Here is a 27,820-nt window from a genome sequence, read left to right on the forward strand (position 1 = left end):
AAACCAACCAACCTACTGCACAGCTCCAACTGAGCTTGAAGACGTGGATGTGACATGAGCAACCTTTCTGAAAGTTGTAAGTCTTCTGGTAGCTGTGCCAAGAGAAATCTCTACAATTTCCAATCTTGCAGAAACGGAGAGCATACAGTATATGTAATGAGATAACATAGACACGTGGGGGTCTAGCACAATATTCTGTACCCTGTATAAAGGCATTTTCTATCACCCCACAGTTGTTAATGGCATTGGTGGCATTTTTTACTGATACAGATATATTCCAGAACATTATGTTTTCTGTCAGACAAACACAGGCTGGACAAAGTTGTGAATATGAGTCAATGAATCTGAGTTGGCCACTAGGTAGAGGCAAACAGCCATTAATGGTACAGATACATGAGTAAACTCTGTGTTGCTGACCAACAGCTGCTTTATTAGACTGGATTTGTGAAGAGCAAGCCATTTTTCATGAGATTAAAATTATTTTTTGTTGAGTTTAAATCCTATATTTTCCCAAATAATAAGCCTGACAACAGTTTCCACTCCCATAGCATCACAGCTTTTGCATTATTTTTCACAAATCTAATAAAAAGTACAATAGATATAGTACAATAAAAAGACTAGGCTCACGTATATCTCAGTGAATATACTGTATCCTTGTTATATTTCATACTGCCCCCACTTTTAACATGCAAACCTCGTCCTGCACCAGACTGTATAAACAGTTCAGTGTGCTTGAATATTACGCACCACAGCTTTAAGAAATAGTTTTATTCTTCTTTGTCTCAGTGTTCGGTTCCTACAAGTACAGTGGTTAATTATTTAAAGTTCAAGAAGACTGAACAGAGATAAAAAAACCACAACAACAACCGGAACACACCAAAACATAATATATTATATTGCAGCGGTATAATAATGATCAGGGAAGGGATCTGCAGCTGTTTCATCAGCACTGTGTGATTTCTGATGGTAAACCTGAATTAAGGATATAATCCAGTTTGCTGGGCTCTAGAAGAGAAAGAGAGAGACACACACACACACACACACACAGACAGATATAGAGAATTGGTTAAAATGCTTACACGTAATATAATAAAAGAACAAATCCTTAATTAGTGTTTCTCTTTTAAAATCTAAGGAAGAGATCAAGAGACTATTGATCCAATAAGCATCCCTGATTAAACTGTGGTCAACTGCATTGACATTTTTGTTGATGTTGCTGTTGCTGAAAATGTGCTTAACTTAACTACTGTCATTTCTGAAACAAATTGAAGGAAAAATTAGATAGTGAGAGCAAAAACTTTTGAACTCATAGGAACATTAAACACCTGGATCATATACTGCTCCAGCTGTTCTGATAGTGGATATATTTTATGTTATATAGAGTTTTTTAAACAGTCCCTTTAAATTCATTCAAATTTGACAGTTGAGAAAGAACAATTAATAACTTTAATTTTACAGCTGACACTTCAAAGCTCCCGCTGCTGTGAGTGATACTAAAATGACAAATATACAAAAACAAGGGATTCAATAAAATAGAATAAAAGAATGCCTAGCTAGTATTTTGGCTATTGGGCTCCTTTTTAAGACACATTGGGCTTGTTTTTTTAATGAAATATTCCTTACGCTCAAAGCATTCAGGGATTTCGAGTTTTCCATCAATGCACTGGGTTTGCACTGCATAACCACAGTTCCTGGCCTTGTCCATGCAGTAGACAGAGACAATGTCTTTGTGTAAGATTGTATTAGGAAGTAGATCTTTGATCCAGATTTTTTGTCCTTTGTATAATATCCTTGCTTTATGTATGCCAACGCTGCAAGGAGCTGTAAATCACAGGGAGAAGAAAAACATTATACTTGAAACAGAATATGTATGTAGTGGTGGTTGTACTGATTTTGTGTTGCTACACAGGAAATTGAGAGGGGTTAGTTGCATTATATTAAGTGATCTTGTCATTTAAGAAGTAATACTTAAAAACATTGTTGGGGCTGACATTTAAATGTGAAACTTGTTCCCATATAACAGTTGAGGGAATTTGTAAATGTTTACATTACTTGGCATCTGACAGTTTAATTTAAATGCAGAGGTCCTCAAATAAGCATTTCCACTCTAAAAAGCATTTCCTGTTGTATTTTAACTGTAATGGAATTAGGCTGGGATAGAATTATCACCAACAAATGTCTATTTGGAACAGAAACACATAACTCTAAACTAGGAAACACATGAAAAACTTTCTTATGCCACACTTTTCTAAAAAGCTAAACTCTCAAAACAGCTACAAATAGGTCTCAAGTTAGTGCCCCACAGGATGACCCAAGAAAGGCAGCTATCACCAAAATCTGTAAGGTAAAACAACTGGAATATGGGTTGAGGCCCTACCTTTGCACGATGGCTTCTCAGACCAATTCCCATTGTGCTGACAAACAATCTGGAGGCTTCCTTCAAGTACATAGTCTCCAAGGCAGCCATATTTGATTGTTTCCATGTAGTCATAGTCTTTCTGGTTGTTGTTTGACATGTAGCCTTTGTCAATGTTCTCCGGTGGAGGGCAGGTCACCACTGTAAAGCGAACAATTTAGTCTATTCATTAGAGAGACTCTACTAATGAATGTAGCTGGACATGATATTGTCTGTCACTACATAGTTTTAATTTTTTTTTACTAACTGTTGCAAGTTACAGACAAAATGTGGTACAATTTCATCTAATTTTGTGATTAGTGTGTTGTCCGTGTCAGCTCCCACTGTTTTTTGTTTAATTATGCCCTTCTAACTGTTTTACTTTCCAATAGTGTTAAGAAAACCCCCCAATATCCTCCCAAACTGTTTTGCAGACGGTTTATTTTTTTATTTTTATTACAGCAACTCCTGCTTTTCAAACCTTTATACCTCGACATTCAGGTGTCTTGGTCCAGTTGCCGCTGCCAGTGCACTCTGCTCTTGCGTTGCCAAAAAGTACGTATGGGGGCATACACACGTACGTCCCTTTGACACCATAATCAATGGTATTCCCTCTAATCTTCTTGTCGTAAATTATCATCCCAAACTTTGGGATTGGAGCGAGACCACAGGACACAGCTACGAGAGAAGACACATGATATGACAATTTATGTGTATACAATGATTGCTTTACTATATGTGTCAGTTTTTGTCTACTGTCTGTTAGTATGTGTGTATTATTTTGTCTTTACAGCTGCTTGAAATGATTGAGTGATAGCTTAGTTGTGGTACATTTCTAGATAACAAACCCAAATGTGTTTTCACAGGCCTAATATCAAGTTGATGGACATAATTTGAAAAAAAAAACAGACCACAGTAAATTAAGTTAAGAGCAACTGTATTTTTATGTTTTCTTATTTATTTTCCTGGTCTTGTGGAATGATATAGGTAATTACATACGTATGCACTCTGGTACTGATGTGCTCCATGTTCCATTGGCAAGGCACACAGCAGTGCTGTCTCCAGTCAAGGTGTACCTGTGCAGAGCCAAATCATTCAGTCAGTTTGTGCTTAGATTACTAATACACAGAGATGACGGTTGATCTAAATCCTATTAAAGGCATTTGAAGCCAAGTATTGATGGGTAAGAGGAATCTTTAAATAACGGTCACATCATGCACACAAAATAATTTGGTTTATTGGTCACTTTACCTACACATAGAAAGCACCAGACTGTGTGTTTTCAAGAAACAGCTCTGTTTGTTGTGTAAACTGATGCATGATCAAACTGCATAAATCCCAAAGTGCGAAAATGAGAACTCAAAGGTATTGACAGTTGAATGGAATTACACTATGTGTACACTTGGCACCGTTGGTAAAACAGATTACATGGACATTTAAAAAAACTGTATTAAAATGCTTGCACTTTAAATGGTTGAGGATCTTTACTTGGCACAAACCACTGTTTGCCCTTTTGAGATGTTATGGACTAAACTGTTAATGAAGATTATAATTTCGTTTTCAGAACTTTCAAATCTACTAAGAGAATAATGTTAGTAGCCTACATTTTACTTAACATGCTTTACTGTCTGCCGGATAGAACTGTTTGCCTGATTCAAAGTTCCTCATTTGCATTTTAAAAAATCCCCCAGTGTATTAGGGACAGCAAGGGTCCGAGAGAACATATTACACATGTCTTACAATTAATTTCAACAAGATGTTCTTGCTTTACCCATCATCACATGTGTAGTTGATTGTACTCTGGAACACAGTATTCTCATAGTAGAGCTCTCCATTAGACAGAGGATCAGGATAGGGACACCTTTTTGCTGTAGTGGAGAATACAGTACAGAGAACGTGTAAATAAAAGCTTTTGCTATTTAGTTATTCTGTTATTTATAATGAAAACATAGAAAGAGATGTTTGCTGTACCTGCCGTAGTTGCATCTTCTCTGTTATTTATTTAGCCAATAAACACATTACTAATAACTTACTCTTTAGTCCTGGATACATATATATATATGCAGCATAACAGACAAACATACAGAATATTTGTTGAAGCAACATGTGCTTATCTATCTATTCATAGTACAAATACTATTATGAATTAAAGTAGCGTAATCAAAACCTGTTAGAAATGGTTCACATTGTTTTACTGTACATGTTTAATAAATATTCTTTAAATAATCTACAAAAGCATTTCGTTTGTCTATGCCACATCAAAATAAGTCTTAATTTATAGTAAGATTGGAAAACTATCAATGACATCAGGAATAATCCATTGTTGCAGGTAAAATGACATACACTTCCCTACACATAATGTATATAACTATAACATGTACTGTAAAAGTTTCCTTAAGTAATGTTTGTTTCCAAGATTACTGTTAAGTTTGCAGTACAAGGCGATACGTCACAAGACCCTACATTTTCCCTAGAATAATGGAGACCCACGTATGCACTTTAATTTCGTTGTCGTCCATTTTCCACTGGCAGCGCAGACAATCTTCCGAGGCCCAGACACGGGGGTGTATCCCTGTTTGCAGGACAACACTAACTCCTCACCAGGGCTGAAGTACCTCTGGAGCCCATCTGTCTCAATGTTGGCAGCCAGCTCAGGCCTAAAACATACTTCAAGGACAAACAGAAAATTATGCTTACAATCTCAAATCTCAATCTAAGATTTAGGCTACGTTATCCAGCCACAAAAAAGGGAAGGAAGGAAGAAAAATGAAGAAATAATAATAAATACCATTGTCTTGTTCAGATGTCACGATAGTAAAAACAACAAATGGAGATAACAGAAACAGAGTAAGCGTGTGTTCCATCCTTTGTAGAAAAGTCGGACGCTCCTCGGTTCTTTCCAGTGGCCTCTGGTTCAAACACTGACTCTCCGTCCCTTCTTTCACTGCTGTTTGTGTTTCTCAAAAAGTAAACAGATAAGAGCAGCATGAAGTAACTGCTAAGTAATCCCTGTTTTGCTTTCTGCTTTTTTTGGCTTGCTTTTTGCAATAATAGACGCCAATTTACTGGAATTGAAATGCTCCAGCTGTGGACTTTCCCATGTTGCTTCAATATTATGAAACACCAGCCCATTTGGCCCAATTTCACCATTGCTTCACTTCCCACTAGAGGGGTCAAGACACATCAAATCTAAAATAATACAATAGAATGATGATTCATTGCTTAGCAATTGCCGTCAAGAGCATTGACGGCAATTTTAGCAATGCAATCTCATTACAAATATTGATGTATTAAATTTTGGTCTAGGTCTAACTTACTGTAAAGCAAAAGTTGGTACGCCGTTAAAAAGAATGCTTCTCAGGGCGCCTGGGTAGCTCAGCTGGTAGAGCGGGATTCCATATGCAGAGGCTCAGTCCTTGATGTAGCTGCATGAGGGTTCAAGTCCAAAATACGGCCATTTGCTGCATGTCTTGCACTTTCTTTCTACATATATATATATATATATAGTATATACAAAAATAAAGTGTATTTGTTCCTTTTACAAGGGTGCATTATCAAAGCTATAATAAAACCGTTTGTCCATTTGTAATTTAACTGAGCTGAGGTAAGTTGCTACTGTTTACAAGCATGAAGCTAAAACTATACAAGCATGATCTTTTTATGGTCTCACCCTTTGTGTAAGTTTGTGTCATTTTCTTGAAGGCATTTCATTACTCATCCGTTCATTGGTCATACTGGCTAATGGGGAGCTAATCACCTTTGTGTTTTGTTCACACAATGACATCACATTAGAGTGGTTAAGGTCACATAGATGTTTTGAGCGGTATCAGATTCCCGTACAATTTTCATGTGAATAAGGTGTGAATTGGTAAGGAATCTCCTGTGAAAGGAGGTCAGACGTAGTTCAGGTCTTTAGTTTTTATTGTTACCTCAGTCAAAATATATGTTTGGTATGTAATTATCAAAGTATTGCAAATTACACAAGTCCATCAGGTCATTGACTCACTACATAATTGTCCTTGTTTTATCAAGAATTACTTCTATTACTTTATTTTCAGCTGATACTGTCAGGTCAAATTAAATAAGTGGCCTCGGTCTTTAGGCATACTTTTACAGATTCATTCACATCAACACGTAGGTGTAAATGATGTTTTGGGTCATTCTGTGCAGTTATGCAGGTCTTGCAGAGCTTGTGGGGCTTGCAGGGGGTGAAGCAGCACACATTGTGATTTCTGATGGAAGGGTTTTGGGCCTTAAGTTGTATTCCATGTTGCCTGGTTCTAAAAGCAAGAAGAAAGGCAGACATAAAAATGCATGGCTGAACTGGGCTTCTTCAAAGGCATTTGTAAGCCTCTGAGAGACTCATTATATAACATTGTTTTGGGGGAAAGAGCACAGCATTGCCACTATGCAAACAGGGGGATAGGGACAAGTTGTGCCAAAACTCAGTTTTGAGTCAAATATCCTGACCCCTTTATCATCTAATGTTTGCTGTGTTCTCTGCTGTTATACCATATGTACAGTTATACTTTCCCTGCCTATAAACGTAGTTAAATTTTTCTACAAACAATTTTACGTAAAGGTTTCAAATCTGTACAAGTGTTCATGGTTACAAATTTGAATACAATTGAATACAGTTGTATTTTTAATTATCTGTTGAGCAACCAAATCTCAACAGGTGGAACTAGAGAGGTCTGAATAAGATTTATCTAGCTGACAAGAACTTACCCTCAAAGCACTCTGGGAGGGGGAGGGTTCCATCATTACAAGTGCTGGCCACAGGGTAGCCACACTTCTCAGCTCTGTTCAGACAATAGAAGACGACATGTTCTCCGTGGAGGACTCTGTTGGGTTTCAGGTCTGAAATCCAAAGCTTCTTGGCATTGTAGAAGATACGGCCTCTTTTGATATTAACTTTGCAGGGAGCTGGATTGAGAAACAGGGCAATTAAAGCGTGTTTTCAGCAGACATTGCAGATCTACATTACAGATAACATTAGTATCGGGTTGAAGCTCATTTGAATTACCACTCCCAGGTTTGCATGAAAGCAGTGCTGAAATTTAAGAAGTGTTTAGCTCTAGTTTCTTTTAACTAACCAGGGGGGCTGGAGACTCCCTCAGCTTGTGATGCACAGAAACAATGTGAACATATCTGGATACTGCTGATCCAGAATCGTAAATACAGAAATGTAGCACTTTAGATTTTATCATATAATGACTCACCTCTGCAAACTGGTTTGGAAGACCAGTTTCCCGTGTTTTGGCACTGTATCTCAGCCTCACCATCCAGAATATAATGCTCATTGCAGGCGTACTTAACCTTTTCCTTGTAGCCATGTTGTCTCTTTACAGCAAAGGTGATGAAGCCATTCGGTATGCCTGTTGGGATGGTGCAGCTCACCTCTTGGATGATCAAAAAGGAAAAGAGGTATAATATGGTAGTTACAAATTGCAAAGGGTATGCTGTCTAAAAGAAGACGTTATAGAAAACATTGAAAAAATGTAAATGCAGGCGGGCAGGTAGGTTTCATTGTGGCAAATCCTAGAGATTAGAATTGGCCCATAACTAATCAAGAAGACGAGAAATAGATAAAAGATGAAGACATGGTTAAAGAATATGGAGAACACTGACACTTTCACACGGACACTTGTTTGCGTACCTTGGCACACCGGTGGCTCAGTTGCACTTCCATCAGCCATGCAGGATCCTCTCTCATAACTTGGTGCCTTCGGTGGGTTACACTCATATGTCCAGCCTTGCCCATACATGGTGCTGCTTCCAGTAACTGGCTTATCATGGGCAATTCTTCCATCGCTAGGTGGCTTGGGCAGTGGACAGTTCACAGCTGTAAGAAGAAAAACAATCTCACTAGAGTTTTTCCGACATCAACATAAAATGATTCGTATACTGCCTTCTGAGGAACAAAGTGAGTTAACCACCTTTACATATACTCTACAATTTTATTCTGCATACTGCGAAAAAATAAACAAGACAAATGTCCTGTCAAAATAATAACTTATTATTATACTATTGTATGACGTATACATAGTAACAGAAATTAGGCATCAAAAACAAATAGAAGAAGTATTTCCTAGTTATGCAAAAATGTTAATCTTTGGAAGTTGGGGTTTTTCTCCATTGATCATCGCGGAGTCTGTTACCATTTCCACTATGTATATTTTCCTCCTGTACCTTTGCAGAGAGGTGGTGGATCGCTCCAGGTGCCATCATGTAAACACCTGCTCTCACTGGCTCCTTGCATGACGTACCTGCCAAAGTTCACATTAGTCCAACATATAGTATTGTTACCATACCTTGTAATGATTATTTTGGAACTAAGAAGCAACTATAAAGTGACTTTAAAGTAACTTTTAGACTTTTAGACACTTTTTCTTGTATCACCACTTAGTCTTACCCATCATCACATGTGAAGTTAAGCACACTCTTGAATGGAGCCTCTGTCCTTCCCATTGCTAATGGCTGCAGAGGTCTAGGGATTGGGCACATCTTAGCTGTAGAAAAAATGGCACAATTTTGAATGTAAATCTGTTGCTGATTACAATCACATTATTCACAATTCATAATATTAAAGTATATATACATATTCTTGGAGCACCAAATTGTGTTGATTTTGTCATTTGTATATTTTTAAGGTCAGACTATGTTAGTGTTGGAAACTGATATGATTTTAAAGAAAGGTCAGCAGGAACAAAACACATAAGCCAGTTTTCACTCCCACCTTGCTCATACTTTCTACATTGAGGTGGTTGTAACGATTTAAGAATTCAAGCAGTTATAGTGTCGCCCTTCTGCATCACTCTGTGTAGTAGAGTGAAAGTCCCCCCCCCAGTAAACTCACGGGAGCATGCCAGGTCTGACTGTGTCCATTCTCCTGTGTCGGTGCAGGTAATCCTTCGAGGGGTTACTGTCGAAGGCAAGTACCCCCGTCCACATGTTAGGGTCACCTCTTCTCCAAACTCATACACACGTTTTAGGGTTGACTTGTCAATCCCGTCAGTGACAACAGGTCGGCCACAAACTGGTGAAAGCCAAGAAATATAATTTGACAAATACACAGGAAAAATTCACGGCAATAATGTTCCTAACACAGCAACTCTAGCCAATCCTTCATAATCCATTGTGTAGATTAGAATGTTTGGAAAGTTGTGCACACTTTACTTTTGATGCAACGCCATCAATCATGTGCAAAAGGTGCTTTAGATAAGAACGAAAATGCATAGATGAAGGACCGTGACAGGAGTACTTCCAGTACATTACCAAAAAGCTGAATAGTCATTTCATGCTCAAATACAAATGAAGCAATTATCCTGCTCCATTTTACCTTTAATGGATGTTACAGTTGTGTATAAAGCTACTTGGCAAAGGACCAGCAAAGCCAATGTTGAAGCCATCTTCTTAGGAGTGAAGTCTCCTCAGTGTCCCCTGCATCTGGGTGGAGATGGAGTCAACAAAAGGGCTCCTGGGTAAACAAGCCCCCCTGATAAAAGCCTGCTCCAATCAGATGCCAGTGTAGGCTCCTATTGATCGAGCACAAAGGTCTTAACTCCAGCATATTTACCCAAAACCTGATCAATAACCTTCATATTGTGAAGAGCTAGCAGCTCAACACACACACACACACACACACACACATACACACACACACACAGAGCGAGAGAGAGTGTGCGAGAGAGAGAGAGAGAGAGAGAGAGAGATTTTCGATGAACATTAGTGTTGTTCTTTTAGTACAATGTCCAATGGCTGTTTGCTCTAATGAAGCAGAGAATTTTTTAACAGCAATAAAAACAATTAACAAAGGGTCATGTAGTGTATGTGCTCTAGTTTGGGTTAACAAAATTTGGTTTTTGGTTAGGTTAGGAAAATTTAAGAAGTGCATGTTAAAAAATGGAAACTCTGTGACCTGAATCATAATCACTGAAATTATGCAATACCTAACTAGGTCAAAGGATTTGTTAATAGAAAGTAATTCTGTGTGTCCTGTTGGATTCAGATGGGCAGATTACATTACATTATTTGAATGAGCTATACATCATGGGACTTCCAGCTAAAAGCTCTTTTAGTATTATTCTTTCTCAGGCTGGACTGTGAACCCCAGCGAATTGGTAAACCTAGAAACGTTTTAGAGATAGCAAGCAAGTCAATAGAGCAGATGAACCTTCCCTGTTAGCAAACGTTTCAAATGAGAAGAAATGTAACCTTGCTGAAGCACACACCAGCCATAGTTTGTGTAATAACGCAATCCATTTGAAGACACTCATAAATACAGCAAAATGTCTTTAAGCACATTCAAAACCATTAATTAAGCACATTATCAGAGACAAAGACTGAGAGTACAAATGGAAAATAATACTAAGCTGTTAGTCAAGCAGGAAATTAATCTGCTTGTTTTTAAAGAAATGGTAGGCACTCTTAATGTTTGGCTTGGGCACAAATTCCAAAATAATCTTTCGGCAAATTGTAATTCAAGTGGTCAAAACTAGACTTTTGCACCTCCTCTTGGCTCTGTTTTCAGAATTTAAATAATCTAGTGTGATGGGAGACTTTGGTCAATCACAGGTCATTTCAGAGCTAGAGAGAGAGAGTGAGAGAGAGAGAGAGAGAGAGAGAGAGAGAGAGAGAGAGAGAGAGCGTTCCTATTGGTTGTTCTGTTCATGCATTGCCCGTGCAACAGAGAGGGGAGAGGTAGAGCTGCAGAAGAGGTCACTCTACTTCAAATTCTGGCGTTTTTTTGCATTTTACTCACTGCAGCTTTAATAAAGTATGGGTTTAAAGAGATTGATACACTGTAGTGCCAGTGGCCATATACAATGACACATTTTGGATTCCAGGCCTGATTCAGATATGGTTTGGTGTCACAACCAAAGGCTCAGGTGTAAGCATTTCTTGGACAGTGTGCAATTTCCAACGTTGATCTTATCTATATCAAAGGCATATGTTCTCTCTATGAAGTTCATTTTAAAGAGGGTTTCTCTTTTGTTACAGCTTCTTAATAAGCATACAGGCTGAGTATGCTGAGACACAGATGCAGAAAAAGAGTCAAGCCACTCTAACACAGCACCTGCCGAACTGAAAACTGTTAACCATGCAGAGCAGCTAAAGTGTGTACTGTGCTGTGATTCCACACGATGGCGCTCCCCATCCAAAATTCTTGAAACGGGACCACGCTCCTCCTGTTGCGTGACATACTCTGTCTATGGACATCAGCCCAGCCGGATTGAAAAGGAGGAAACAGTGCGGATCACCGTTAAGTTGACACAAAGATACTCAACGAGCAGGAAGTTTGTCTAAGATGTCCATGATGTCTAAAATTCTCTCTTGTGTTTTGATTGACGGATTTAAATGCAGCTCCTCATGCTTGAAACTATGATGTTATGCGATATATAAAATGAAAATGACACAATTTGGGCAAATATAACACATTAATTCAAAATCCATAGTTTATGGCTAGAAGGTACCAATTACAATCATCCGAGGAGTTAAAATTGTTGAGGCAATCTACAATGCTCCGTGTTAAAGAATAACCTACTTCATATGCAGAAAGGTTTATTGTTTCTTTGTGATGGTTTAAAAAATTGCCCTGTTTGACAACTAGGGCATCACAAAGCCCGTTGTGACTGAAACTGAGATTAAAGGCTAAAAGGGCTGTTTTTATGGCAGTTTGAGAATTGGTGGAATTGGCAACTCAGTTGCCAGTTTATTAAGTGACCAATCCTAATACAGTCCAACAGCCTCACAATAAATCCTACCCTTATACAGGTTCATTTGTTGAAACAGAGAAGTGTTGTTTAACATTTATGAGCTGTGGCTTGTGGTGCCATAAAAGCCTACTAAATGCGAATATCGTGTCTGACTGAGGGTAATTGATACTAAAGGGTGGATCCTCAAACACAGCCTTAAGTGATTCTTGAAGTGGGGAAGTTTTCAGATTTGTTCAGTTGAATAATCATAAAATGAAAAACTGTATTTAATTTGGATTCATTCTAGTTGTAGGCCCTATGTCTAACAAAAGGCTTCATAATTCAAAAAAATCTATAATAGTTAATACATTACATTCTAATCTAAGACATAGGCCTACACTGAACCTGCAAATGTACTGTTCATGTCTATTATTCTTCTAGTACATTTCTGTTGTGTTGTCATTGCTATAACTAAGTATGGACTACATGTGTTTAAGAAGCCTACCGCAATATATTCTAAGGGACAAGAGGGGGTCCCCGGTATCTTCTTATCTATCTCATTATCTTGTAAGGGGTCCTTTGTCTCAAAAAAAGATTGAGAACCTCTGGTTTAGGCAACATAATAATCTGACTGTCTTGTTTATGACTTCCACTGGCTAGTCTCGCATTGCCAGCTCTATCCACTGGCATTCAATACTGGATGACTTATTGATCTCAGTATATCGATTTTAACATATAAGAGTATTCAATTTGGTCTCCAACTGGAGGACAAGAAAGCAGAATTTGGGAACAACAGTTTAATTATCTCGGCAAACTATTTTATACATAAATAACGTTTCTTGAAAACTATTCCTGTATTTACTGCAGACATATAGAAAAAAAATGCTGTTCAAGAAATGTTGTCAATTGTAATGCTCATAAGGCCTTTCTGTCTGTACAACTATCTACATACCTGAATCCCTGACTGACTGCCCTTTCATAATTAATTTCTGTTTTTATAATTTATTTCATTTATTGATATTGCCGATTGTAAATTTTAAATAATGGCAAACAGCAAAATGCAGGATATTTGTTCATTTGATATGTGTCTCTCCTTGAGCACCTTAAGCTATAACAAATTTACACAGCAGCAGCCTGTGTGTCCACCTTTGAGTGTAGTCTTAGTAAGCCTATGACACTTTGTACTGTGGAGGGTGGGGATTGCAGTGTCTGACATCAGAAGGCTTTACTCCACAGCGCTTTTGACAAAGTTCTGGCAATGCAAAAGAAGACTTACGGGACTGTCTTACTTACAAAGTTATATTATCATAACTAATAGGATGTTTAGCAGTTTACAGCATACTGTAGTCATACTGGGCAGGTAGCATGGTGTTTTGTCAGAAGAGCCAACAACTTTAAGATCCTTTTACAACAACTGACTTGAAAACAAAATAACCTTTATTTTGAAGGTAATGACCGGATGTAGCATTTCCCACTGTGGCTAACTTAGCATCTCGCAGAGCTGTCAGTGGAGCAGCCCAGTGATACCGCCAAACAGGGAAAGCCCTCAGACTGTAAGTACAGTGTCTCCGGAGAAGACCGCCGCTCCGCAGTCTGCTGGCTCCACATTGAGGGCTGCTCCTCTAAACGGACTGAGAAACACTTCAAGACAGCAAGACAAAGCTATAGCATTGATTTGTTTGTAGGGGGGGTCATGGCTGATGTGAGTTCAAACGAGTCGTCCACCATGGACGTGGCGAATAGGTTTGCTCGCAAAGGTGCTTTGAGGCAAAAAAACGTCCACGAGGTCAAGAACCACAAATTCATAGCCAGGTTCTTCAAGCAGCCGACTTTCTGCAGCCACTGCACCGACTTCATCTGGTAAGCCTTCCGTCTCCCACCTCCACCCTGACTGCTGCCTGTTGCATATTGGTAACTTCAGTCGAGTACACTCTGCTCGATGATGTAACACAACTTCAACTAACTTTCCCTTCTTACTCCTTCCATCAACATTTCTCCAAGTCTTTCTAACTAATAAAGAGAAAGAAAAGGGGTGTCCAAAAGTCGGCAGTATTGTCCCTAATCGATTTTATTCCAGGGATTCAAATTTCTCGAGATTTTGTCCAAGCCACCCCAAATGGGAGGAGTTACACTGCTGTTTGTATGTCAATAGTGGAGCACTGAAATAACTGTTCGTAGGAGAGTGAGTTCAACTTATGTTTAGGGCTGTGGCCCTTTGTACAAGTTCTCTAATCGGGCCAATTTCCAGTGAGAAACAGGGAATTTTAAAGCAGCCATTTTTAATTTAGTGGGACTTTTTATTTTTTATTGATCATACAATAGTGATACAAACAATCAAGGCACAATGTGTTCACTTTAGTGGGACCTAGGCGGCCCCAGTAAATCACAGAACAACTTCAATGTTGAAATGAACACATTTCTGCACGAGTGCCATTGTGTTAGTCTTGCCGGTCAAGTAAATTACAATATTTAAAGTTCACTTTGATTTTTGCTTGCCCTGATTAATCCATTACTACTGTAACGTTGCTGAGATTAAACCTGGTTAAAGTCTTTGGATGAGCAGTGGGTTCCCCTTCCTGGCACGTGGTCGACCAACTTCCATCTACTGGTTTTTACTATAGGGAACAACTCAAGCATTTATGGCCAAAAAAACCTTGCATAGCTGGCTAGATTTTAAGGAGAAACTGTGCACTTTACTGGCAATGAGAGCCCATATGGAAAATCACTCTCACTACAGAGAAATATTCACGTGGCATTCGGTTGAAACACACTTGAACTGTGCAGTGACTTGCAGAGGTACAAAGTTGCCTTTATGCTGCAGTTCTTTCCATTAGTAACACACTGCAGTTGGAAAGTATGCGAAACACAAGGTTGCTGTGCTGCTTTTCTATTTAGATATCCACTTAGCGATGTCTTACGTGTGAGAGGAGTAAACTTGCAGACAGCTTGGTAGTGTTGCACCCACGTTTTACTGCCCTGTGCCCTAGAGGTGGGAGTGTGATCTCCGGCCCTTTATTGCTGGTGGCTTCATACCTTGACTGTTTTACAACATGACTTGTGCCCTACCGAACATCCCTCCTTAAAGCAAAACACATGCTCAACACGAAACTTAAAGTGTAACTCTCGCCAAAATGCAGCCTAGGGTCTTTTTGTGAATGTAGCCGAGTCAAACTTTAGTTTAAAAGTATTATTAGGACGGAAGCGCCACTTTTATAATTTAAATAATTTTAATTTTGGTTAAAAATGGCCTTTTGAATAAGAGTGCTAGGGGCACTCCTATGATTGCATCAAAATTACTATTATTAAAACACTGAAAACACTGAAACTTGGCTTAAATATCACCAGGGGCTCTAGACATGAACCCGAGCATTGAGAACAGTGTTTGTGTACACCAACAATGACTCACCTTAGCTGTTGGTTTTTCCGGTCGCTGCCATCTCACCAGTGAAAAAGAGTTTGTGTACATAAATAATGTTCTCAATGCCTCCAGTATCATCAGGGGCTCTACACATGAACTTGAGCATCGAGAACATACCTCGAGCAAACCTTCAGTGTTTGTAGTGATTTAAAAAATAGTGATATTGAAGTGATTATAGAAGTGTCCCTAGCCAAAAGACCATCTAACCCAAAGGAAAATATGGTGACTCTTAAATGTGGCCCTTTCATCCTAATTATACTTTGAAACAATAGTTTGACTCGGGTACATTCACAAAAAGATCCTATGTTGCATTTTGGCGAGAGTTACGCTTTAAAGTTTGGAATTGGCATGAGGTTATATTTTGTGTAGTTTTCAGTATTTATCTTACGAGTTTGGTTTTGGTTTCAGTTGGTGAGTATTTTTGGATGAACATTCTTTTCCAATCATTAGACAGCAGTAGAACATTCACCATGAGGACAAAAGTATGTGGACATGAGATATGTTACTGTTGAGCACCTCATTCCAAAACGATGGGTGTTAATATTCTGCTATTACGGTCTTGTAGTCCTCTGAAAAGGCTCATATATAATTTTGGAACCACAGGGAATTATTTCCAATGCAGCCACAAGATCCTTAGTTAAGCCGACAATGATGTTGGCCGATAAGTTATGCCTTGCTGTCGGCGTTTCTTTTTATTCATCCCAAAGGTGCTGGATGGGGTTGATGTCAGGGCTCTGTAGTCAAGATCTTTCACGGCAAACTCAAAAAAGTACCTCTTTATGGACCCGCTGTTTTTCACCTGGGCATTTTTTTGTCAGCAAAGGCCTTCCCTAAAGCACACTGTTTTTTGAAATATATTGTATTCTTTAGCATTAACATGTAACCTAATCAAAACTAAGGGGTCTTGCTCAAAATCATGCAAAACACACGAGTGTCCATATACTTTTAGTCATCAAATGTGGTTGAGAGTATACTGTTCTTTGTTTCTGTGTGTGTCTGTGTCTGTTTATGTATGGTTTGTGTGTGTGTTTCTGTTTCTATATGTGTTGTTTTGTCTTCCTCCCAGCTTTCCTCTCTGGGACACGTCTCAGTGTATTGTTAGTAATTGTTTGCATTTACACATATAAAAAAAAAAATATATATATATATATATATACACACATAATAAGTATACTGCGTTCATGTCCATGGTATGAGTCAACATATACATTTATGAATGAATGCATTCACTGTGTATATGTGTGTAAGTGAGAAAGTGAGTCGGCAACAGTTTAATTGAGCCTTCTTTGTTTTCACAGGGGGTTTGGAAAACAAGGATTCCAGTGCCAAGGTAAAAACTAAATTTACTGACATCTGACTCATTTAGATTCTGTGTGTGTGCGTGCGAAAGAGACAAGTACAGTATGTCGGGCTTTTATCACTAAAGACAGTTCTTCATTTGATATGTCTGCACACACTGACCTTTTTCTGCTTCGCCTGACCGATGTGATGTCTGCCACGTGAACCCTCACATTTAGGATTGATCCATTTCTCTCTTTAGTTTGATGCTGTTTGAGACATTTCATTTGTGCAGCTAACACGAGATAATGATGTTTGATCGCCCGTGTGAGTAACGGAATAAGCTGTGGGTATGTCTTTGGTTATTTCTGCTAACTGCAGTAATATGACGGGAAAGAGGCTTTTTAATGTACCAACATTATTTCCATCCCGCTCATGATTTGTTTGCTGTTTTGCAAGCATGCCATTTGTTTACCCACAGTCAGCGTTGTGTCATTCACTATGTGTCTAGTACATCAAGCAGCCTAGAGTTCGACGGGGTTTACCGTTTGTTGCTGTGGTCTAGTTCTTTTGAGTTTGTTCCATGCTGCTGAATTTGATTAAAAAATGGTAATTATCACAGTGACGATTAGAAATGTAATGTTTTTTCAGTAAAGTGATTACTAATAATTGAAGCGTTTGCTTAGGCCTGTTAATAGAGAACATTTTGATGGAAAAAGAGACTAATAAAAGTGTGTTTGATAATAACTGTGAGCTGAAAACAAAAGAATGACAGGTGAGACTATTTTTGAGAAAAAGGGGGGGAATAGAAAGTGTAACCCCCAATTTCCACAGGATGCGGAACGGCTGTGGATCGGCTCTGCTGTGTGACCGCTCCTTGCTCCGCCGTCCGTCAATACCCACCAGGTCCGGCTTTGTTGCAAAACGGCTGCGGCCATGATTGACGGCTTAAGTCTCGAGGACCCACGAGATCTCGCAGATTCATGTAGAATAAAACCACAAAACACACAACAGTTTGTTTCCATCCAGAGGAGTAGAGAGGAAACAACTCTGTGCTGTGTTTTCAAGGTGTAGTAAAGGGAAATACAATCCTGTCCTGTACTATCTGCCGTGTGCTGAATTGCTGCGGAGCTCTCCGGCATCCGGCAACAATAGAAGCTCTGCGTATCTGCTCCGGATCGCCGGAGCGGAAACGCATCCTTTCCGCATCCTGTGGAAGAGAGGGGTAAGAGAGGAGGATGGAAAGGGTTAGAGAAGAGGTACATAACACACACATATGGACACAACTAGTTTCCTCCGTCAGCCTCCAGATCACTAGCATCACTGAAGGTGGTTTTAAAACCTTCTATTTTGAGCTTTAGCATGCATCAACTTTCAGAATTCCTCTTCTAATGTGGAAATGTTTGGACTTGCCAAAGTCTGATGCTGATGGCGAGTGCCCAGGTAGCAGTGCAGTGCATGATGTTAAACTGATGTTTCACTTAGATGGAGATCCTTTTTATGTTGTTTCAACAGTCAGTCTTTTATTTATGCGATCGCTGATAACTAAAGGCCGTTTCTAGTTTTCTTCTTTCTTTTATTAAATCACCAAAATAGGTAACTATCTTTCAAGAGGGACCTGTACCCACAAGCGCATTCAGTAAAAGCATACCGAAAATACACAATTATAGAAAATAAAAATACCTCAATGTTTCCTTTTTAGGATTTTTTTGGGGGGCAGGTCTGTCTGAACAACAAGACAACAAAAATCTTTAAAAAATAAAAAAGGACGCACACGCGCAATCTCAAGTGGTTAGTTATCTCCCAGACAGCGGCAGTCTCTTTCTTTTTTCTCTTCTTTTTCCTTTTCTTTTCTGATACTGTGGGGGCAGAAATTTTAACATAGAGGAAACTGTAACTATCACTAGTACTGTACATTTTTCCCAACACTAAAAATGAAAACATCCAGTGAATGACTTGATTGGAAACGCTCTTGATGGATTTCCTCTTCCTGAGTTGTTCAGTCAAACAGATTTAGTCTCTCTCTGTTGGAGACTTAAAGATAAACACTTTGCCGTGCAAGACGTTTGATCTCAATGATTCAGAAGCTCTTCCCTCGAGAGTGTCAGAGAGAGTGAGACAAACAGAAGTCTTAGTCGAATCATTACTCATCATACTAATACATCTAGATGCTAGTGTGTCTTATGCGTCTGTAAGGGCCTCTGTCTGGGAAATGCTCAAATGTAAATGAGCATGCATGTTAGCCCTCTCCAATGTGATTTCCTCTCACAGAGGTGAGATGCAGACTACTCCTTAGTGTTTGCCCCTACAGGGGTAAAACCAGCCTAAGTACTGAGTTAGTCCAAGGTGTCCGAGTGTTGACAGACTAACCAGCTTTTGCATAGCCTGACATTATAGTCAGCCAACCCACTGCTCTGCTTTTACAGTAAGTTGTTATATTCATCCTGCCTTATTGTTACTGTCACCCATTTCATACAGGAGATGATTGACCGAATGATTAGAAAGATGTCAGAGAGGCAGCAGGGCTGTGTAAGAGACTTCTTAGGCGCAAAATGTGCTCTGGAAAATGTTCTTAAGACAGCAGGAGGTTGACCTCTCAAAAACTGACCACTCCTTCTTCTTCCACCATAAATCCGTGCCGGGACCTTTTTAATAAATAATGCGTGCCTTATCAAGATGAAAGTCATTGGTTACACTGCAGCTATTCAAAGAGATAAAGGTCCCCACTTTATATCTGTTTAGCCATTAATTATTAAACTTAAGCTTCTAGAAAATAAGGGTTGAGTCCTCCAGCAGAGACAGCGAGCCTCTCAGTCACTACTTGAAAATAGTAATAAACTGGAGATTGGCATTTCTGTAACAAGAGTGACATTTAATTTTCAGCCTTGCAAATGACACTTATCTAAGAATAGGGTTGGCTGCACGGTAGGGGTGTAACCATATATCGATCTGGATCAATATATCGATTCAATCCTTAACGATCCAATACTGTCAATACAAAGTGAAAATATCCATAAATATCGCTGTCTTTCAGATGCGCTTTTATTTTGAAATTCACACTTTCTATTGTTTCTATCAAAAAGAATAGTTTCGTTTTTAATTTAAAAAGTAATGAAATTGTCGAATCACATTTTATTTTTTATTTTTATTTTTTATAAATGTAACTGATTGTGTTAAAGGGGCTTATGTATCGGCTCGTATAGGTTGCAGGCCTCTGAATTGACTGTTATCAGTAAATATTGTATTGTTGTCCAAAGAATCAATATAATATTGTTTCGTGATAAAACGTGTAACTTACGCTCCCAGTACACAGTATCACATCACATATTGTATGAAGTTTAAAGTGTTGTGAGCTTGAAATTGTAAGGTTTGATCAGGCTTTTCTGAATCAAAATTGTCTGTCATATGTTTAAGCTTATTTAATGTATTTATGCTTGTGTTGTTATTTTAGAGAGCATTTGGGGATTAGATATAAAATAGGGATGCTAATTTAGAGTTTTTTTTTTCTGACCGATAGCCAACGGTCGTTAACCAATCCTTAACTGTTCACTGACTAGCAGGCAACAGAGTCCCAGTTCACCCTGCCAGGAGGCTCGGACATACTTTCAGCGTTCCGTGGACAGCTGATGACTTGTAGTGGTCGGGCAGCCCCTATGTTCAGTACAAGTCCACAGCCCATCTCTACCGCATTCAAAAAATAAGGATATTTTTAGTGTCAAAGACTTTATTTCCTAGATTCTGATATATTTTTAGGCACAAATGTATGGTGAAAACCTCTTTATATTTGTCAAGGAAAGCAAAGTTCTGGTGGAAGGCAACAATTTCAAAATATGAGGTAATGCAGTAAGGGACAGGGGCTTTGCATCCGAGTACACTTGACTTCAAAGTTTCACTTTGCACTACTACTACTGTATTTTATGATGTGAGGATATACTGCTAGGTGTGAGCATTGTGCAGCACAATAAAATCCTCTTTGTTATTGTGTTAAACACGAAATTATGTGGGCACAGGTGACAAAAAGCTCAAACGAACCTCAGCAAGTCATTTGTAATGAAATGTTAGAGCAAAGTAAATTTTGAGCAGAGTTAATGTTGGGGAAACATTAACCAGCTATCTAAATGGTATCTGCATTGAACAACCTGTCTGTCTTAACCTGGCTACTTTTCCTTCGGACTCTTATTTCAAGGCTCTGGCAGTATCTCAAATTAGTTTAGCTGACATTGTACTGTGCCCGGGCAATTTGGTCACATGTCACTCATCCGATTTACTGTTCAGATCTTCTGATCTTGTGTCTTTTGAAACCTTTGAGTCCAGGTTAGGGTTGCCCTTTTGGTTTTCATATTGCAAAGTTCTGATTTACCAAGGGGTTAAGATGACAGTGTAATGTTCTGTGACCTCATCTCATCACATCTATCAACATATTCATAGCGAGCCACAGTCTTCTGTTGGCCCCTGAGCAGCCCGCAACCCTTGAGCAGTTTCTGTATCTTGGGTGATACACTCGTTTGACAGGCTATGGGGTGAGAGTCATAATGTGGTTGCAGTTGATTAGAAACATAGACAGTAAAGGAAATGGACAATGTGACTCCGTTGATTTCAACTGAGACTAATAAAGGCTATTAGAAGCACTTTTCAGGGGAGGGCTGAGCGTTACTGCGCATCTTCCAACTGAGCTTGATGACGCAGATGTGAGGTGAGCAACCTGTCTGAAAGTTGCAAGTCTTCGGGTAGCCGTGCCAAGAGAAATCTTAATCATTCTGAATCTTTCAGAGACAAGAGTGAAGGTATATGTTAAGAGATAACATAGGCTAGGGCTAATTATTGCTAAAAGAAATGCTAGTTAACATTAGTAATTAAACCTAAACAGCTAACGTAAGTCAAAATTGCCTGCGAGTATCCTGTACTATACGGTAATTGCTCTACTATTCAACAGTAAGTTGCGTGGTTGTGATGCAATCATTAGCCTATTTTTACAAAAACGTATGCTTCTGGAATACCCAGAAGAAAGGGTATATCAGTGCTGTACTGTAGTGACTGTCCAAGTCCAATTTTCTGCTCCATACGCTGCTCTTAACAGATAATTTCTGTAGTGTGGTTTCATTTAATGGGGTTTTGCTTGCCTAATGGTCTCATGAGGAGGTCCCCTGACTTCTTCTGTGGATTAGACATTATTGGCAGACTATATACAACTAAATTTCTCTCTAAGCTTTTTCCAATGTTTACTGATACACAAGAGGAGAAGATAATGAGTTTTGCTGTTGCCTCCCAAGAGAGAGGCATATTTGATGTCCAATCTTAGAGGTGAGGGCATGTCCAGATCAAGGGTGATAGATTTTTGACCTCTGTTTGACCCTGCCAGCTAAATGCATTTGGACTAATCTGTAATGACCGTGTTTTTTGATGAGAATTAAAAGAAAAGGCTACAAAAACAATACTGTACTACAATATGATCCTTACATTTTGTACATTATGATGATATGATTATGACATACAGTAAACCAGCCCTGCCTCTTTGTGATGTGTTAGACTACACCTTGAAAGTCTCAGACAAAAAACTAATGACTAAAAATATTTTCATCCACCATATCCCACACAGTGTCTTTGTTTACTGTGTGCTGGTCAGTGATTGGATAGTACTCAGAATATCCTTGTACACATCCGCCACTGTGTCATCCCAGTAAAGCCCTTGTTGACAGTCAATGGAAAGGTAAACTCAGAGTGTCCATGGTCCCTGTCTGTGCCGGCTGGCACATACATTCTACCATTACTACTTGTTGTTGGTTTATGTCAATGTGCTCCAACATCAACACTTGGTTTATATGAGAGCTACACCCTGCTGCAGCCCTGGTTATAAGGCTCATGCGTTACCAACTTAGTAGTGTCAGTGGTGGCAAGAAAAATAAGTCAGATTGTGTAAACATATTTTACACATACATATTTTCTTTCATAATAATAATCTGTCTAATCAAAATGTCTATAATGTTATAATGTCAGATGTTCATTTAAAAACGCTGCCAAAGCTTCCAATAAGGAGGTAAACATTAGAGCTGTCAAAATAAACGTGTCAATGCAAACTACTTGTAATTGCTGTAATTTCTTAACACACGATTAACACGCACATTCTGTAATTTCGCTCCATAATTTGGGAAATCAGGAAGCTGCAGCAGTAATGTGTTGCCAACGTGGGGACTTTCTCGCTAGATTTGACGACTTTTTAAACTCTTCTTAGCGACTTGTAAATATATTCAAATATATTTCTATTGTAATTCATTACCATGCATGGAGTCCAATGATCCTTGGTTAAACACGGAACAGCATTGCCCCCCCCGTCCCAATGCGCCACAGCACTGCACTGGCAGTCAGTAGGGTGGGGGGGACGGGGCTGCCTGAAGCTGTGATGAGACGGTGGAACGGGAGCGGGTCTTACGGAAAAAATGCAACAATGAACGGGAGTGGATGGCTAACAGAAACAACGTTTCTTGAGCAGAAATGAATAAATAAAAGGTCTTTTTAATGTTAAGTTGAGTTTTAAAGCCCTTCTAGACAGGTTCTCTCAACATGACTAAAGTTTTTTTTGCATTTACTGTACTTTTAATTTAAATTGAGTTACAAAGTAAGTAGTCGAGTCTAAAATTCCACTTGAGTAGCAAACATTTGAAAGATATCCATTTTAAAGCACATTTAGATAAGATTTAAAATAAAAAACTTAATAAAAATGTATAACTCAGTTTCAACCATAAAAGCCTTAAACCCAAATTTTGGCTTTCCAAGAAATGATTCTGAGAAGTAATGGACTGTGACAGACACATGCCCTGTTGACTGTGGTCTTGGGTCCTTCTCATAAGCCCTCAGCCTCAGTCAGAGCTGTGTAACTACATCCTGCTGCATCTGTTGCTTTATCTCTGCCACCTTAGTGGCTGTGCCTTTTGTTCGTGCTTTCCTCTCTGCTGTAAAGAGCAGTATACTTAGAACAAAGAAACCAATAAATTGCTATCAGCTTTGATGCTAACAGCGGATGCTTACAGCTGATTTTTGTTCATGTAACAAGTATACTGCAATTTTTACTTGTTTGTCTTCTGTAATTTCTTGGGCTCACAGCCTAAAAACTGCCCTTTACAGTGCCTTCTGCCCTGGGTGGCTGCCCATGGGTTTTCTCCCGTATGGCCTCTTTCTTTCTCTCTTTGTACACACACACACACACACACACACATACACCCAATCCCTTCATCTCATACTGGTAAAGCAGAGGAAATTATCAGTCAGGGATTTGGTTTGTGCTGGGTTTTCTTCTCATATAGTCAACATTGCACGGTCATGCTCTTAGGGTTAAGTTGTTACAACTTTTTGCCCCTTTATACTGTTTTGACCTAGAGTTAGATGGACTTTACGATACAAGATTAGAGATCTTATGAATGGTGCGGAGCAGGGGTGAGGCATCATGGCATATGTGTGTGTGCATATGTGTCGTGTGTGTTTTATGAGACAGAGGAGAGGGAGCAGAGTTCAACATAGGCTATATTTAGAGTTGCTCCCCGGTCCCCTGAAGAGACACATTGGTATGCATAGAGCAGGTTCTGTTAATAGGAGGACACTTGCTCCGTCTTTAGATGCCCACTGTGTGATTGCATAAAGGCTTTGTGGGAAGTTATTCAAGTTGCACAGGTGTTAGAAACATGGTAGTCCCGCATTACCAGATCTCCACAGCGCTGGGGAGTAAGATCTGGCTACATCACATATATTTAATTTGCTTTTACTAGTATATCACATTCATAGCAAATCCCCACCAATTGGTCCCAAAACGTCCCAGTTAGATAATAAATGCCATTAACATATTCTTAATAAATCTTTACAATCCTTTTGATGAAAGAACCAAGCAGGCCTGCCTGTTACATGATCCAAATTGTCTTCAAAATTTGCCACTTTCAGCGTGTAGCTTGCTAGCTTGAAGGTTGTTTCCCGTAGTGAAGGGATGTTGAGATCGGCAACACACGGAGAGCGGACATCCTGCCCAGTAAACTTATACAGTAACAATGGTGCATAAAAAAGTGCAAGAGAATGCACTGCCCATGAAAACAATACACACACACACACAGCACATACATTTACCCTGTCACTTTTATGCACATTAAAGTTCAGTCCTCAGTAACCTGCTGTGGCTTTGTGTTTTGGACAGAGCTAGCTGTAAATAGTAAATGTGTATCCTGATAAGGCTGTTAAACACCATTATCAACCATCAATATCACTGTACCAATATTGGTGTGGTTTATTTTCCTTATTACAGTTGAACAAGTCTGTCGTGCATACTAAAAGAGACTTGTGCCCTGTAGAAACTATTGTCATTGCTACTGTGCTTGACAACTTTTAAATCATAAACATTGATCAAAACCATGACTTGTGCAAGATGTGGCCTGTTGGAGAATGACCATAAAAATCGCTGCTCCAGCAAATCCCCAGCAGAAAAACCTTAGTTTCATTTTTACTTTTTATTATTTGAGTCCACACTGCTTTCTGATCCATAAGCACAAAAAACAGTCACCATTACTGTAAAACCAACAATAAGGGGACATTGAGTTACTCACTGGTAGTGATATCAATGCATAGTAAATACACTAAACTTCAAGTTCTGTAGCTGGCTTTTCAGACGAAAATGAACAGCAACAAAAAACACGTTAAGTTACAATAGCTCATGCTTTTTAATTGGCTGGTCAGCTCTCATCCAGTCTTCACTGCAGGCAGCACTGCCTTACAACTAATATATTAGGTGGTCTAAGGAAGTGCCTTGAGCACAGGAAAAAAATCAATCTGTAGTGGTAGTCATGACAGTAGCATAGCATTGAAAATATACAGATGGCTGGCAAATTAAAAACAAACATAAGGTGTTTTATATGTCTCTAATTATGATGTAAGACCACTTCAAGCCTCCAGACCAGCTTTAATGTGCCGTCATTCTACAAGTCTGTTGTGCACAACTGTTGGGAATGAACACCATCCTATAAACAAAAAACAAAAGCTATAACATGTATGATCTAAGACCAACAAATATGTTCAACCAGTTTGAAAGATTGTTTTTTTGCCCATGTAGCACATTTTACCATTTTCATGTTTGCCATTACCTTCTTTTGTTTAGTTATCATGGGTTGAAATTAAATACATTTCTTAAATTTCAGTTTGGCTTTTTTTTGTTACACTTTCCCTGTAGTTGGAGAAAGGATGTAGGGTTCTGCTGTATACTTTACAGAAAATTACCGAGCTGGTTTTGTTCAGTCCTCTCCCTACAGTATTTGAATGATTGCGTGCTGTAATTTGGCATTGCCACTGATGCTTTCCAATAGCTTCAAGTTTTACCAGTGGTCATTAAGTGTGCATTGTTTCACTGTAGATAAAACTTATGTAAGGCATGTTGTGCATATGTATGAGTGGTTGAAAATAGTTTGTGTTGCCTGTGACTAACTTCATTGCCAAGCATTATGCTTTGAAACGGACAGAAATATTTTCCAAAATAGGTATGCTTTGATGAAATGAACAGACGGTACAGGTTCAATGTCAATGCATGATTTGAAATATATTAGAAAAGCTAATAAAATGCAATGAGTCACACATCACTTACTGACATAGTGCATAGCTGAATAAAGCCTTAATGATAACATTGGAAGATGAACTGGAGGTGCTAACTCGCGGCTTGGCTCTGACCAGAAACAGCACTGCCAAAGTGTATGGTCATCTTGAATTTCCCTGAAAGCCTCTCGTCTCTCTTCCTTTTTCTCAACAATCAATTCAGACCACAGCATTAAGATTGGACTAATCAATCATGGTGGTCTGCATTATTTATCAACCTCAATTCCCAACATAATGCCCTGTTTGTTCAAAATGTGCCTCATAGCGCTAATGTGTTTGGAACTGTATAAGGTAGTGTTTTCACAGAAAAATGCTGCTGTTTGTGATATATGTCAGCCTAGATGGACTGTGTTGGAATATGTTAATCCCAGTGCTTACAAAATAAGCATGCATCATAAATATTGCTTTTATATTTATGCAGCTGTGCACTGATGCTCAATAACATATGTCAATATTTTAAATGGAGCTGTGATGTTTGTTTCTCCCTTGCTGAAGTTCTTCCCTCCACTCTTCTGAGCCTTTTATTAGATTACCTCCTGTTTTTTTTATGGAGACCTGGACAACACGTTGATGCAATATCTGCTTGTCTCTTGGCACAGTACGGGTCCTGCATGGAGGGAAATATGTCCACTAACACCTGCATGTCAGGAGATAATAGAGCCTTGTTCACTTCCTGATTGCATACTGTCATGATGTAGCCAAAATCTGTTTCACAGTTTGATAAGGGGATTCGAGGGCAGGAAGGGAACTGACTGAGCAGTCCCAGGTGGGATGACGTCCATGATCCTTCTGTCATGCTAATGTCACATGGAATTTGAATGGTCAGATTTTTCTACATTTCTGTCAGTTGGAAGACATGGCTTCAGCAAAAAAACACATGTCACATTTTGACACCTCTGAGCTCCTGGATTTGTCATCTTGTATATTGGCTCAAATACTGGATTTTTACCTTACTTAGATCTCTTCACATCTGACTAAAACTATGTGGGAATTTCAATTGATTTAATTATTGCAGTGATCATCTGTCATTGTAATTCCATGTTGATATGCCATGTCTATAACAGAAAATGCAGTCTAGATTATTTTAGGCATGCAATTTATTCCTATTATTTTTCTGGATGTGTAATTATTATTTTTTTTTGTGGCAAGTGGTAGGTTCTGTAGGGGAATATCTGAACCTCAATGCAAGCGTCATGTTTTACATTGTTAAGTAAGTGATATCATTTTGTACACTTACACTTACAAATATTAAGATATGAGTGAAAAGGTATTTGAGTTCTGACTTTAATCTCAGAATCCTAAGAATAAAGTCACAACTCTCATAACTTTTTCACCAGTGGCCCTAATCCTCTTCCGTACAAATATACATGCACATGTCAGGGAAAAGATTTATATATATATGTGTGTGTGTGTGTG

The 27,820-nt window shown here is 38.9% G+C and overlaps 3 protein-coding genes across 4 annotated transcripts in view; 1 reads left to right on the plus strand and 2 right to left on the minus strand.

Annotated features, from left to right (window-relative positions):
* Nucleotides 1-791: 791 nt before the first annotated feature.
* LOC117960203 (beta-2-glycoprotein 1-like) lies at nt 792-5,399 on the minus strand. Its single transcript, XM_034897922.1, has 8 exons — nt 5,184-5,399; nt 4,886-5,062; nt 4,167-4,263; nt 3,395-3,471; nt 2,885-3,073; nt 2,378-2,557; nt 1,624-1,821; nt 792-1,005 (listed from the first exon to the last, which is right to left on the minus strand). Exons 1-8 carry the CDS (start codon nt 5,257-5,259, stop codon nt 944-946), a joined length of 1,056 nt encoding a protein of 351 aa, XP_034753813.1. The 5' UTR covers nt 5,260-5,399; the 3' UTR covers nt 792-943.
* Nucleotides 5,400-6,489: 1,090 nt separating this feature from the next.
* On the minus strand, nt 6,490-9,937 carry LOC117960196 (beta-2-glycoprotein 1-like). The gene is made up of 8 exons (XM_034897912.1): nt 9,738-9,937; nt 9,255-9,434; nt 8,811-8,907; nt 8,588-8,664; nt 8,055-8,240; nt 7,618-7,797; nt 7,124-7,321; nt 6,490-6,675 (listed from the first exon to the last, which is right to left on the minus strand). The coding sequence occupies exons 1-8, from the start codon at nt 9,805-9,807 to the stop codon at nt 6,566-6,568; spliced, it is 1,098 nt and encodes a 365-aa protein (XP_034753803.1). The 5' UTR covers nt 9,808-9,937; the 3' UTR covers nt 6,490-6,565.
* A 3,639-nt stretch (nt 9,938-13,576) lies between these two features.
* The window catches only part of prkcaa (protein kinase C, alpha, a), a 135,608-nt gene continuing 121,364 nt past the window's right edge, over nt 13,577-27,820 (plus strand). Inside the window, exons 1-2 of one of the 2 annotated variants that reach the window (XM_034861175.1) lie at nt 13,577-13,953; nt 16,810-16,841. In XM_034861175.1, the coding sequence (XP_034717066.1) occupies nt 13,787-13,953; nt 16,810-16,841 (199 nt within the window). In that variant the 5' untranslated portion in view covers nt 13,577-13,786. The remainder of the gene's footprint in view (nt 13,954-16,809; nt 16,842-27,820) is intronic. The other variant, XM_034861185.1, reaches the window with a different exon arrangement.

Source organism: Etheostoma cragini, chromosome 2 (genome assembly GCF_013103735.1).
Source record: "Etheostoma cragini isolate CJK2018 chromosome 2, CSU_Ecrag_1.0, whole genome shotgun sequence".
Classification (NCBI taxonomy): Eukaryota; Metazoa; Chordata; class Actinopteri; order Perciformes; family Percidae; genus Etheostoma; species Etheostoma cragini.